At 41.6% G+C, this 12,448-nt stretch overlaps 1 protein-coding gene across 6 annotated transcripts in view; it reads left to right on the top strand.

The window, feature by feature from the left end:
• Positions 1-12,448, top strand: part of Otud7a (OTU deubiquitinase 7A) — a 356,745-nt gene that overhangs the window by 211,528 nt on the left and 132,769 nt on the right. For 3 of the 6 annotated variants that reach the window (XM_040730948.1, XM_040730940.1, XM_040730942.1), the window contains one exon: positions 11,744-11,834. Coding sequence is in view for 3 of the 6 variants with exons in the window: in XM_040730936.1 (XP_040586870.1) it covers positions 8,992-9,013; positions 11,744-11,834 (113 nt within the window). In the remaining 3 variants the exon portion in view is untranslated. Of the gene's footprint in view, positions 1-8,904; positions 9,014-11,743; positions 11,835-12,448 lie in introns of those variants that run through there. The other 3 variants (XM_040730936.1, XM_040730934.1, XM_040730931.1) reach the window with 3 other exon arrangements.

The following is a 12,448-nucleotide window of genomic DNA, read 5'->3' as shown; positions in this document are numbered from 1 at the left end:
GCCAGAACTGTGAGACATCTGCCAGTGAGAGCTACGTGCAGGGAGTGTCACAAGCCCAGGATAGAGATGTGTGCCGCATCCATATTGTGTCCTCCTAATGGGTGAATATATGATGTGCTCTCTAGGCATTGTTTTACTTTGCTCTTTTCCCTCTGGATAAGTCTGCACTAGAGTTAAACCACCTTCCATATCCTTGCCAATGGCACACTGTACATTGTAACGTCACGGACTGCAGACATAATGATTACCATTGCTCTGAAACTCTACAAGGCAATGAAGATTTCTAGTGTAATGACTTCTTCCCATGTTTTCTCAGTTTGTCTCTGGGGCTGATTTCTAAGGGGGAGGCTGGATGTAAAGCTCATTCTTATAGCATTACGAAGTCTTGCCAAAGTGTTTGCAGTGTGCTATTTTCCACTTCTTCCAGTTGCACAGTAGAAAAGCATCAGTTTCCCATAAGCTTACTTTATCAGGGAGTTCCCTGTTACTGTGATAAAACAACAGTGCAACTCACAGAAGGAAGAGTTCATTTGGGCTCAGAGATCAGAGGGATAAGAATCTGTAATGGTGGAGAGGTAAGGCAGGAAGTGGATGGCATGGAAGCATGGGCAGGAGGCTGAGATGATTTCTTATTCAAACCACCATATTCTACTCCCTGGCCCCAACAGGCTCACGGCCAGACCACAGTACAAAAAAAAATGCATTTGGTCCAACTTCAAAAATCCCCATGGTCTTTCACAGTTTCTACACTGTCAGAAAGTCTGAAGGTAAAGTCTCTTTTGAGACTCAAAGTATTTTCTTAACTGTAATTCCCTATAAAATACAAGAGCAAATTGCATGCTTCTAACATACAATCATGTACACTCTATATTCTTATTCCAAATAGGAGGAAAGGGGGCCATAATGAGGATATACTGGACCAAATGAAGAACAAAACTCAGCAGGGCAAATACTAAATCCTGTAGCTCCTCCTCTGGCCTGCAGGTGTACATGCAGTCAGAACACTGTATACAGAATACAGGGCAAGGAGGGACTAGGGCAAAGAGCACAGAACAGAAGTCATATTTCTTTGAATATATTTTAGTTTTGAGATTCAACTAGTGATGTATTGCTATTTTACAAAACAGTTCAACAAAATTAACTCTGAAAATCTTTAAAGTAACCACAGAATGAAACAACTGTAACCTTCAGTTTCGACTCGATGTCAGTGGGAAATATTATTCAAAGTGACTTAAAAATGATTTGTCCCTAGTGGGATATCTGTTCCTAAGATCATAGAAATAAGGGTTACAAATAAGCACAATAAGCACAAATTACACACAGAGGGGAGGATGTTTGGTGTCTACTTTATCTCCGTCTACCTAAATCCTTTAAGAGATGAGACTCTCACTGAATTCAATGACTGATGGCCAGCGAGGCCCAGCGATCCCCTTGTCTACATACCCCCCTGACATCCACAGTGTACTGGAATTGCAGGTACATGCACAGGTATGTCCTCATGACTGCTCATGAGACATAGATACTGTAGAACACATTGAATAATCACATAGTATTCTGTCACCCCTTATGTTGTCAGAACTAGGGCTAGAGGTGTGCATGGGACGATCATATGAACAACAAATGAGACTAAGTAAAAACATGGGAAGGGCTGGAGATGGCTCATTGGTTAAGAGGACCGAGGTCCAATTCTCAGTGCTCACAGCCATCTGTAGCCGCATTCCAGGGGATCCAATGCCCTCTTCTGACCTCTGTGGGCACTACATGCAAATGGTGCATTGATATATGCTGGCAAAACACTCATACACACAAAATGAAATGAATCTTTAAAGAAAAGAAAACCCTTAAATCTTCCATTTGAATTGGAAATATTCAAGCAAATTTTATTTTATCTTAAAACAAATATATTTCATAGCTGTACCCACTGAAAAGTCCCATAGACAATGACTAAGCCAGCATCAGTGGGTGCAACAAACTCTCCAACTGTGCTCTTAAAAGTCTGTTTTCATGAGGCATATGTATATGCTATAAAAAATAAGGAGTAAACCATCCCACTGGACATGTCAAAATGTCAGATTCCAGATCCAGAACAGTAGGTGGACAAAAAGAACCTGAAACATCTTGTCACCCCTGCCAGCCACACCAGAATCAAAGCAGCATAGCTCAGAAACCTGGAGCTGACCTGAAGAGACTTCACTGACCAAAAGGAGGACAGTTTGTGCACCCAAAACTGATAACTGCATTTATTGGGAAATTTTAAATGTATTGGGTATATTCAGATCATGTGCAAAAACTATGCTTTTTCTGTGTGTATTGCCAGTGGGGGTCTTAGATAAAGTCTAAGACCTAACATATCCTGCATAAGTCCTCAGCCACTTAAAATGATACAAGAAAAAAAAAAGAAGGAGGAGGGAGAGAGGACAGAGAGAAGGAGAAAAAACAAACAAGTTTGGTTTTTTTTTTTACTTTTTTTTAAATTTAAATTTAAATTAGAAACAAGGTTGCTTCACATGTCAATTCCAGGTCCCTCTCTGTTTTCCTCCCCTCCTCCCATGCCCTCCCACCAACCCCCCCCAATATCCCCTCATTTCCCCAGGGAAGGTGAGGCCCTCCATGGGGGTGTCCATAGTCTGTCATTTCATCCAGGGCAGGGCCTAGACCCTCCCCCAAGAGTTCAGGGTGAGAGTGCATCTCTCATTGTTGGATGGGAGTCCAAAGTACATTTGTATTCCCGGGATATATTTTGATCTACTAACTAAGACTCAATAGATTCCCTAGGCCTCCTCACTGACACCCACATTCAGGGGGTCTTGATCAGTCCCATGCTGGAATCCCAGGCATCAGTCTGGGATTCAAGAGCTAACCCTTGTCAGGTCAGCTGTTTCTGGAGATTAAACCAGCCTAGTCTTAATGCCTTTGGTCATCAAGTTTTTGATCTCCAATTGCACCCGTTTTGTTGCAAATGTCATGATTTTATTTTTCTTTATGCTGATTGAAATTCCACTGTGTGTAGGTTATCACATTTTCTTTATCTGTTCAGGTTAGTGGCTATCTAGGCTGATTTCGTTTCTGAGTTTTAATGAGCAATGAAGGGATAAATAAGGAATATACAGTAACTGTAGTAGGATCTAAAGTCTCCAGGTGTGTTCCCAGGAGTAGTACCACTGGATCACATGGCCGTTCTAGTTTTAATAATTTGAGAAGCCTCAACACAAATTTTCACAGTGGCTATGCCACTTTACATCCCCCAACAGTGGCTAAGGACTTCCCTTCCCCCACCTCCTCTCCAGCCTTTGTTATGACTTATTTTCTTGATGACAGACACAGACTGGAGTGAGACAGAACCCCAATTGTTTTTAATTTGCATTTTCTTGGTGGCTAAAGATGTTGAACACTTTTAAAAATATTTATTTAAGCCATTGGTGCCTTTTGCTTTTGAAAACGGTCTTCTCCGCTCATTAGCCCATTTATTGACTGGGGGACTTGGGGATTTTGATGATTAAATTGGAAGTTATTTGTATATCCTTCATATGAACCATATATCTGAAGTATAGTTATCAAAGGGTTGTTTCTATTCCGTAACTGTCTCACTCTGCTGATAGTTTTGTAACAGTGCAGAAACCTTTTGATATCATGTGATTCTGTTTGTTAATGATTTTGAGATTATTCCCCATGCTTTTGGAGTCTTTTATGGGAGGGCCTTGTTGTGCCTTTATCTTGTATCTTTACTATGTTTTCCTCTGACAACTTCAGCATTTCAGATCTCTGATCTGTTTTGAATTTTGTTTTGTGCAAGTGAGAGATAAGGATCTAGTCTAACCCTCCTGCACAGAAGTACACCATTTTCTCAGCACGTTTGTTGAAGAGTCTCTTTTTCTAATGTGTATTTTTGACACTTTTGTCAAAAAGTAGGTAAGTATAACTGTGTGGGTTTATTTCTGGACCCTCTATTCTCTTTTATTATTTTTGTGCCAGGACCAAGGGTGTCTTTGTCACTGTTGTCTTGTAGCATATTTAAGGTCATGATACTCCTAGCACATTTTCTACTTAGGATTTCCTTGGTTGTAAGAGGCCTTTTATATTTTCAGATGAATTTTATTAATATTTTCAGTTCCATGAAGAATACTGTAGGAATTTTCATTGAACTGCATTGATCAGAATATTATGTTTGATAGTATTGCCATTTTTGTTATGAAAAAGGGTGATTATTTTGAAATTATTTAAATTAAATAGAAAATAGGTTAGAAGGGGGAGGACAGAAAACACAAAGCATGTAGTCAAAATTTTACTTCATGAGCTTCTCACACTCTCAATGTCCCTTAGTTCTAATATGAGGAAGTATCCAGCCACCCACAATAATATTATTTGTAGGGATATGACATCAGCTTGGCAAGGAAGCCCTTAAACCCCATGGTAGTGAATCCTACTGCTGTGACTACTGCAAAGTTTGGTGCATCTTTTACTCGCCCAAATTGAATCCTTTAGGGACTGCCAGCGCTGCTCAACAACCACATTACCTGAGCCATGACTGTTTGTAGGATGATTGTTTGTGAAGGAACATTGCCATTTTTCTACATCAGCTCTGCTAATTTATGAGCATGGAAAGTCTTTCCATTGTCTAGTGTACCAGTCAATTTATGTTTTCAGAGTCTGAAAGTTTTTGTTGTAGAGGTCCTTCACCTCCTTGGTAGAGTTATTCCTAAGGATTTTTTATGAAGGAGATATTTTTCCTAATTCAGTCTTGGCAAGTCTGTTGTTGCTGATTAGAAAAGCTAATTATACTCGTATGTAGGTTTTGTATCTAGCCACTTTACAGAATTGCTTACTAATAAGAGCTTGATGGCATTCTTAGGACCTCTTAGCATGGTGTCATGTCATATGTATACATGAGTCCTGTGGTGTCTTCCTTCTTATCCCTTACCCCTGTTGTTTCTTCTCTTGTCTTGTTGCTTTAGCTAAGACTTTGAGCACTGAACTGAATAAAAATGGAGGAAGTAGGCACCCTTGTCTCTACCCAGCATCCATTTAGTAAATGTTGGCTAGAGGACTGTCCTGGGTAGCCTTAATTATGTTGATATATGTTCTTTCTGTACCTTGTTAATAAGGATGTTTATCATGAAGTCATGCTAAACATTGAGAAATGCCTCTTCTGTGTGTGATTTCTGTCCTTAGGTCTATTTATGTAATAGTTTACATTAGTCGATTTGCCCATGTTGAACCAATTTCTCATCCCTAGGTTGAAGTCAATTTGATGGTTGTATATACTTTTTAATTACGTTTGCAAGTAGTTACTGAGAATCTCTTCCCCTGTTGTGTTTCCCTCTGGGTTTGTTTTGGGGTAACACCAGCTCTGTCGACTGAGTTTGGTACTCTTCCTTTCTGTTTTGTGTTTTGTCATCCTCTAAAGATAGTAAGATTCTGTAGCATTCAGCAGAGTCTGGTCCCAGGCTTTTCTTTGTGGGAAAACTTTTCATTCCTGCATTTAGTCTCTTTGGCTGTTATAGGTCTAAGCTGATTCTGTCTCCTTGATCCAATCTTATATTTTAACTTTTATTCTTCTCTCATACATTACATACTAACCAGTTTCCTCTTCCTCCACCCCTTCCAGCCCCTTCCCCTACCTCCCCTCTCCTCCAGATCAACTCCTCCTCAGAGAGAGAGAAGACCTCCCAGGTATATCCACCAAACATAGCCTAACAAGATACGTAACACTGAGTACTAACACTCTTAGCAAGGTTGGATGGCAAACACATTAGAAGGAAAAGGGTCCCAAGAGCAAGCCAAAGAGTCAGAGACACCCCCACTCCCATTGTTAGGAGTCCCACAAGAACATCAAGTTACACAACTGAAATTTACATGTAGAGGACCTCGCCGAGACCCATACAAGGTTGGTGTTTGTTGCTTCAGTCTCTATGAACCTTTTTTAGTTGCTTCTGTGGGCAGTATTCCTGTGATGTCCTTGGCCCCTTCGACTTCCACAGTTCTTTCTCCCCCTCTTCTGCAGGGTTCCCTGAGCTCCACCTTATGTTTGAAGTATCCAGCCACCAATCTGCTCCCATCAGTTGCTGGATGATGCTACTCTGATGCCAATTGGACTAGGCACTGATCTATGAGCATAGCAGCAGAATATCATTAGGAATTAGGAATCATTTCATTTGCTTTTTTGCCAGTCATGGTTGGCTCTATCCTGGGTCTCTGAGCTGTCTTGCCTCTGGTCCCTGGCCATCCAGACAATGTCAGGCACGGGCTCCCTTTGATGCATGGGCCTCAAGTTGGACCAGTCATGAGTTGGCTACTTCCACAAGTTCTGCACCACTTTGTCCCGGTCCATCTTGTAGGTACAACAGATTGTAGGCTGAAGGTTTTGTGGCTGGGTTGATGCTCCAGTCCCACCACTAGGAGCCTTCCCTGACTATAGAAGATGGACAGTTCAGGCTTGATCCAGTCTTAATAGATTATGTGTGTTAAAGAATTTATTCATTTCCTCTAGATTTTTCTATCTTCTTGGAATATGTTTTCAAAGTGTTCTCTAATAGCATCTGGATTTCATCAGAGCAACAACTCCCTTTTGGATATGATTTTGTAACTTTGTGTCTCTCTCTTTCTTTTGGTTAGTGTGCCTAAGATTTGTCAATCATACTTACAACCTTTTCAAATAACTCTTCAGTAGATTCTATGTAGTATTCTTTTAATCTATATATTGTAATTGCTGCCTTAATTTTTATTTCTTGCTTGACATCCACTACTTTGAGTTTGGCTTCTCTTATTTTTCTAGGAGTGGCATCATTAGGTTATTACTTGAGATCTGTCTGATTTTGTTAATATGATCATTTCTGGCTATGAAACTTACTCTTAGAATTCTTTGAGCTGTGTCCCAGAGATGCTGATAAGTTATGCTGTCATTTTTTCACCCTCTGAGTATTAATTGCCCTGAAGAGTTATTGCTAATTTCTAAGTGGTGAGATAGTATTGTGGTTATATTTTAGAGTCTTTTAGTAAAATACTTGTCTGCATGTGGATGAAATAATATTGAAAGTTTTTTTTCAAAATGATGTGGAAAGGGGAAATTGTTGGAAGTATGGAAGAAATAATATCAGCTATAAATTTATTATTGCCTTAACTGAGTGACCCACTGATGTTTATCATATGTTCTTTTTTTCTACTTTTATGCATATTTAAATGTCTTCATTGAAAATTATTTTAGTTGCATTTAGAGTGTGTGTGTGTCTGTATGTCTGCATGTGTGTGTTTACATAGACATGCATGCCCTATGTAATATGTGGAGGTCAGAGAACAATGTAGGAGGAGGGAAGTCCGTTCCCTCCTTATACCATGTGGCTCTCAGGGATCAAACTCAAGTTTGACTGCATGCACTTTCCCTGCTGAACCATCTCACTGGCCCCAGAGAAAAATATTTTTAAAATATATACATCACTGTTTTCTGAGTTCAAAAGTAACAGAATCTGACTAGACCTTTAATTCCAGCATTTGCTAGCGCTTAGGAGAATAGCATGTTGAAAGGCAGCCTAGGCTGCATCATAAAACTCTTGTCTCAGAAAGAAACCAAAAAAGGAGGGAGACAAGAAGGAGTGAGGGAGGGAAGGGCAACAACAGTCCAGAAATTGGAGCATTGAAAGTCCATTTACGTTATTTTTTTCTGGTTTTCCAAGACAGAGTTTCTCTGTGTAGCTGTGGCTGGCCTAGAACTCACAGAGTTCCTCTTGTCTTTGCCTCCCATCTGCTGGGATTAAAGGTATGTACCACCACCACCCAGCTATTTACAATTTTTAGTGGTCCAATTTCTCATGTGTGTTAATCTACCTTGTCCTATGCTCTAAGATCTGGCATGGCATAGGACCAGTGGTCCCTGTATTAAAAACTGTGCCCATCTGCATCTGCTGTACAGGTAGAAGGGGCTCAGAACCCACATGTATGCATCCTTCCATACCTTGGCATAAGTGTTAGCTGGAGTTGCCCATCGTTGTTTCCTTACCAAGAAAAAGATGAAAGAGGCCAGTGGCCAAGCTGAAAAATCTGCATCCTGGGAATCAGATATTTCTATAGCCATATTTGTTTGATTGACAGGCAGCCCTGTCTATTGTCAACTCCTCAGCCTCTCTGCCTTGCTATCTCACCTCCCTCCTCACCTGGGGCTTTTTAGTTTGAGTTTTCTGGATACATTGCTTTGTTGCAGCCACAATTACTCAAAGCACATAGCAATTTGCCTTGAGTGTTGATTGTGCACATTGGACACCTTGCTAGCCTCACATCTTTTCATCCCAAGACTCCCAATTTTCCTCTAAACTAAGACCGTGAGTGCCCTGAAAGCTTTATCTCACCAATGGGACATACATAGAAACCAGTGTCATCGAACATGTCCAGAGATGGAGTAAGCAGATTGTCTGGACAGAGGAATGTTGACATCTGAGCTGAGATGCCATGTACACTCTAATGTTACCTGTGTGTCTGCGATCCTCTCACCAGAATGGGCTCCTCCGTCACAGTGTAGGATGAACTGAAACATGTAGGACCCTTTTTGATATGTTGCCCTTCATCGTAGGGATTATGCATAGATCAGTGATACAGCAAAGAGCCTCAATACTAGACAGCTGTGTGTCTCATGTCATTAATGGTAACAATGAGGGGTGTTCATAAAACATCGTTTTCTTTCTTCCTTTTGGCAATTTTAAGAGCCAGAGCTGTTCTTAGCCTCATTTTTCAGACCAAGAGAGAAAGACTCCAGGGAACCACTCACTTGCCCAACTCAGGGAGTTAAGATACTGTGGAGGTTCAGATATGGTGAGCCACTGACCCCCAGCCTGTGCTCCAACCCCGGGGCCTTTAATTGACCCTGAGACTAGGCTGCACTCCAGGCCTGTGCTACCCTAGCCCTTCATGCCTGTGCTCTGCAGGTCACATCATCAGAAAGACCCACATGAGTCCTGCTCCCCACTGACTTGGACACCCCTGACCCGAAGGTGACTGTCCTTGAACATGTCTCTACAGCAGCAGAAATGTGAGTCCCTAATCTGCCTCCCAGCATCAGTCAGAAATTCTGGATAAGTTCTAATACCTGCCAGTCCCTAGAGTCAAAGACTCATGCCTGCATTGGAAACAGTCCTCTTCTGTTCATCCGTATATATGTACTTATTTCTTTGAAAATGATCTTAAATTCCATATATGTATTCTGTACTTACATAATTTCTTCACCCCTATTCCACCACCCCTTTCCATGTTTTCTTTTATTTTGTTCCATATATAAATGTTATTGTGTGTATAGATATATAAATGTCAGAGCCAGACATGGTGGCGCACACCTTTAATCACAGCACTCAAGAGGCAGAGGCAGATGGATATCTGTGAGTCCAAGGCCTGCCTGGTTTACAAAGAGAGCTCCAGCATAGCCAGGGTTCTTACACAGAGAAACCCTGTCTCAAAAAAAACAAGATAGATAGATAGATAGATAGATAGATAGATAGATAGATAGATAGGAAGGAAATGATATACGAATCAATATATAAATATAACATATTGCTCACACATATATCTTTTTAGGGCTGGTCACTTGGTGTTTTGGTAACTAATTAGGGAGCTTATCCTGGGAAAAACTGATTTCTCCCTCTAAGCAGTCATCAATTGCTTGTTGTTCTTCATTTAGAGGTAGAGATTTCCTCAATCCACTTTGACATGTCAACTGGTGTTGCCATTGGCTGGTTTTGTTAAGCAATCATATTGGTGAGATTTCATGGATAAAGTTTCCCTGTCATGTCTAGAAGGCACTATCTCATAGCAGATGTCCTGGTCTTCTGGCTCTTGCAATTTTTCTGCCTTCTCTTCCACCACATTCCATGAGTCTTAGTTATAGGAGTTCTTGTCAATCCATAGAGAAAGACCACCAACCCAAATCATGGCCAAATTAATTAAAATAAGTAACTAATTAAAGCAATATTTTTTGGTTTTTCAAGACAGGGTTTCTCTTTAACTTTGGAGCCTGTCCTGGAACTCACTCTGTAGACCAGGTTGGTCTCAAACTCATAGACATCTACCTGCCTCTGCATCCCGGGTGCTGGGATTAAAGGTGTGTGCCATCACCACCTGGCTCAAAGCAAGCTTTTTGTATTCATGTACAAGGGCTGTCTCCCCCAAAAGGCAGGGTTCAAGAGATCAGCATTGTACATGGGTAAGATGAGGATTTTTATAGCTCAGGAGTAGGGGGTTCCAAAATGGGGTATTTGGAAGACAAATAGGTAGGGTTACAAAACGTAACATAGGCATAACAAGTTGGCCATAACAACCTCCTGAAACAAAGACATGGTTGCAAGGTAGTCTTAACAAGATAATCATAACAAAGTAGTTGTAACAATATGGTTACAGCAGGGTAGTTATAACAGTGTGGTCATAAATGCAACAATGCATCCGTTGATTACCACCAAGATATAATTGCCACCATTGCATGTGGTGATGTATTATTTATGATTTAATAAAGTCACTGGAGATAAAAATGCAAAGCTAGTCATAGCTATAGAGCCGGGCAGTGGTGATACACAGCTTAATCCCAGCAGCCACACTAGCTAACCACAGAGGCCAGATGATGTGTCACACACCTTTAATCCCAGGACTCAGGAGACAGAGGCAGGTAGATCTCCGTAAGTCCAAGACCACCCTAGGCTACAGGAGAGAGTGAATCAGCCATAAAGAATAACAGAGCTAATGCCTTTAATCCCAGCACTAGGGAGGTATAAAAGGAAGAAGCAAAGGGTCTCATGTGAGATTTAGTTTCCAGACAGGGAAGGCATTGCACTCTTAGGATTGCTGGAGGCATTTGCCTCGGGATCCTGGAGAGCATTGCCTCTTCATGGAGACAGGATCTCCAATTCAGCCTTGGTAGAGATAAGAGCTACTGGCTGGCTGCTTTGCTTTTCTGATCTTCAGCTTGAACCCCAGAATCTGTCTCTGGGTTTTTATTATTCACATTACAATTGTACCTTAAGGGATGTATTATGTGCTGGTCATTGTTGTGGTTCATAGGTATCACAGCTGGGAAGGGCTATTGCTTTCTTTTTCCCCCTTGCATATCACCTCCCTGTGCCATTGAAATTAATCCTCAAGGAAGAGGCTTTCAGATCAGATCCAACTCAGTTCTTCCAAGTCTTGCATCTGAAGTTCACAGTGTTCCACCAACAATATGGACTCACCTTCAAATTCTGGCAGTCTGCAATTTACATGAACTTTGATGAACTCATGCTGAGTGACATAAGCTAATCACAAAAAGACAAATGCTGTGAGATTTTACTTAGAGGAGTGTCTAGTCACATTCGTAGAGACAGACGGTAAAATGGAGGCTGCCAGGCTCTAAGGGAAGCAGGACTAGGGAATCAGTGTTGAGTGGGGCCAGTCTCCTTTTAGGCAGACAGAATGTTGTGGAGGTGAAAAGTGGGTAGCTGCATCATCTAACATCACCGAACTATGAGGTTAAAATGGTAACTCAGATTAAATGCATTGACCCATAAGTTACTAGCAAGGCTTCAAATGATTCTCTTCTGTGAATATGACCCCAGGTGCTTGCCAAAAGGAAGTTGAGACCATCCTTTCTTGCCTGCCTCCACTTTGGAAGCTGGTGGTCCACTGGCCAGGAAGTGCTTATGACAGCCAGGAAGCTAAGGGCCTGCCTTCAGCAACTTCCTTTGATGAAGAGCAAACCACAGGAGAGGAGCTAACATGCCCTTGTGCTCTCCTTTGTCCCCAGGTGGCAGTGACAGAAGAGGAGACGCTTGTGGCTGGAGCTGCGGTGCTGGAGGCGGAGGAAGGAGTCTCCTAACTGGTGCCACATACATCAGGTCAAAGCCATTTCGTCATTTTTTAGTCACACCAACCAAATCTTACTCCAAAGTAGGAGCCAGATGCAGATAGGACACCACAAACAGCTAGCTCTGAGATTATAACCCCCTGCCTGACACCACCTAGGTCCCACATCCTAGGCTTTAGGAGTGTTTGTCTTCCCATCTCACAGCAGTGAACACCTTGTCACAGCCAGCCAGATAAGGCCTCACTCCAAAGATGCAAAGGCTGCTCACTGAAAGCGCCCACCCCCTGATTATCATAGAAAGAGGAGCAAAAGGTATTCAACAATACCATGCAGTGTGCAAAATCAACCATGTCCTTGATGGTATAAAATTATGCAGCATCTGTCCTGGCATCGGTGAACTTCCCATAAAAGCCCATAAGATGATACTTTTAATTCTGTGGACTTGATGGTCTCTGATAATCAACTCATTCATGTGCTAGTGACCGACTTCCAATAAAACTTTATGTATAAAAACAGACAGCGGGCCACATTTGGTCAGTCATCTACATGATGCTGGATGCATCTGTTCCTTATCAGCCCTCACTGAGAACAAAAGTAGCTCCAAAACTGCTTTCCCCAGGTGACACACACACCCAAAGCCGCTTC

Source organism: Mesocricetus auratus, unplaced genomic scaffold (genome assembly GCF_017639785.1).
Source record: "Mesocricetus auratus isolate SY011 unplaced genomic scaffold, BCM_Maur_2.0 Super-Scaffold_4256, whole genome shotgun sequence".
NCBI lineage: Eukaryota > Metazoa > Chordata > Mammalia > Rodentia > Cricetidae > Mesocricetus > Mesocricetus auratus.
Note: the sequence above shows the minus strand (reverse complement) of the source record. Positions and strands in the feature narration are given on the sequence as shown.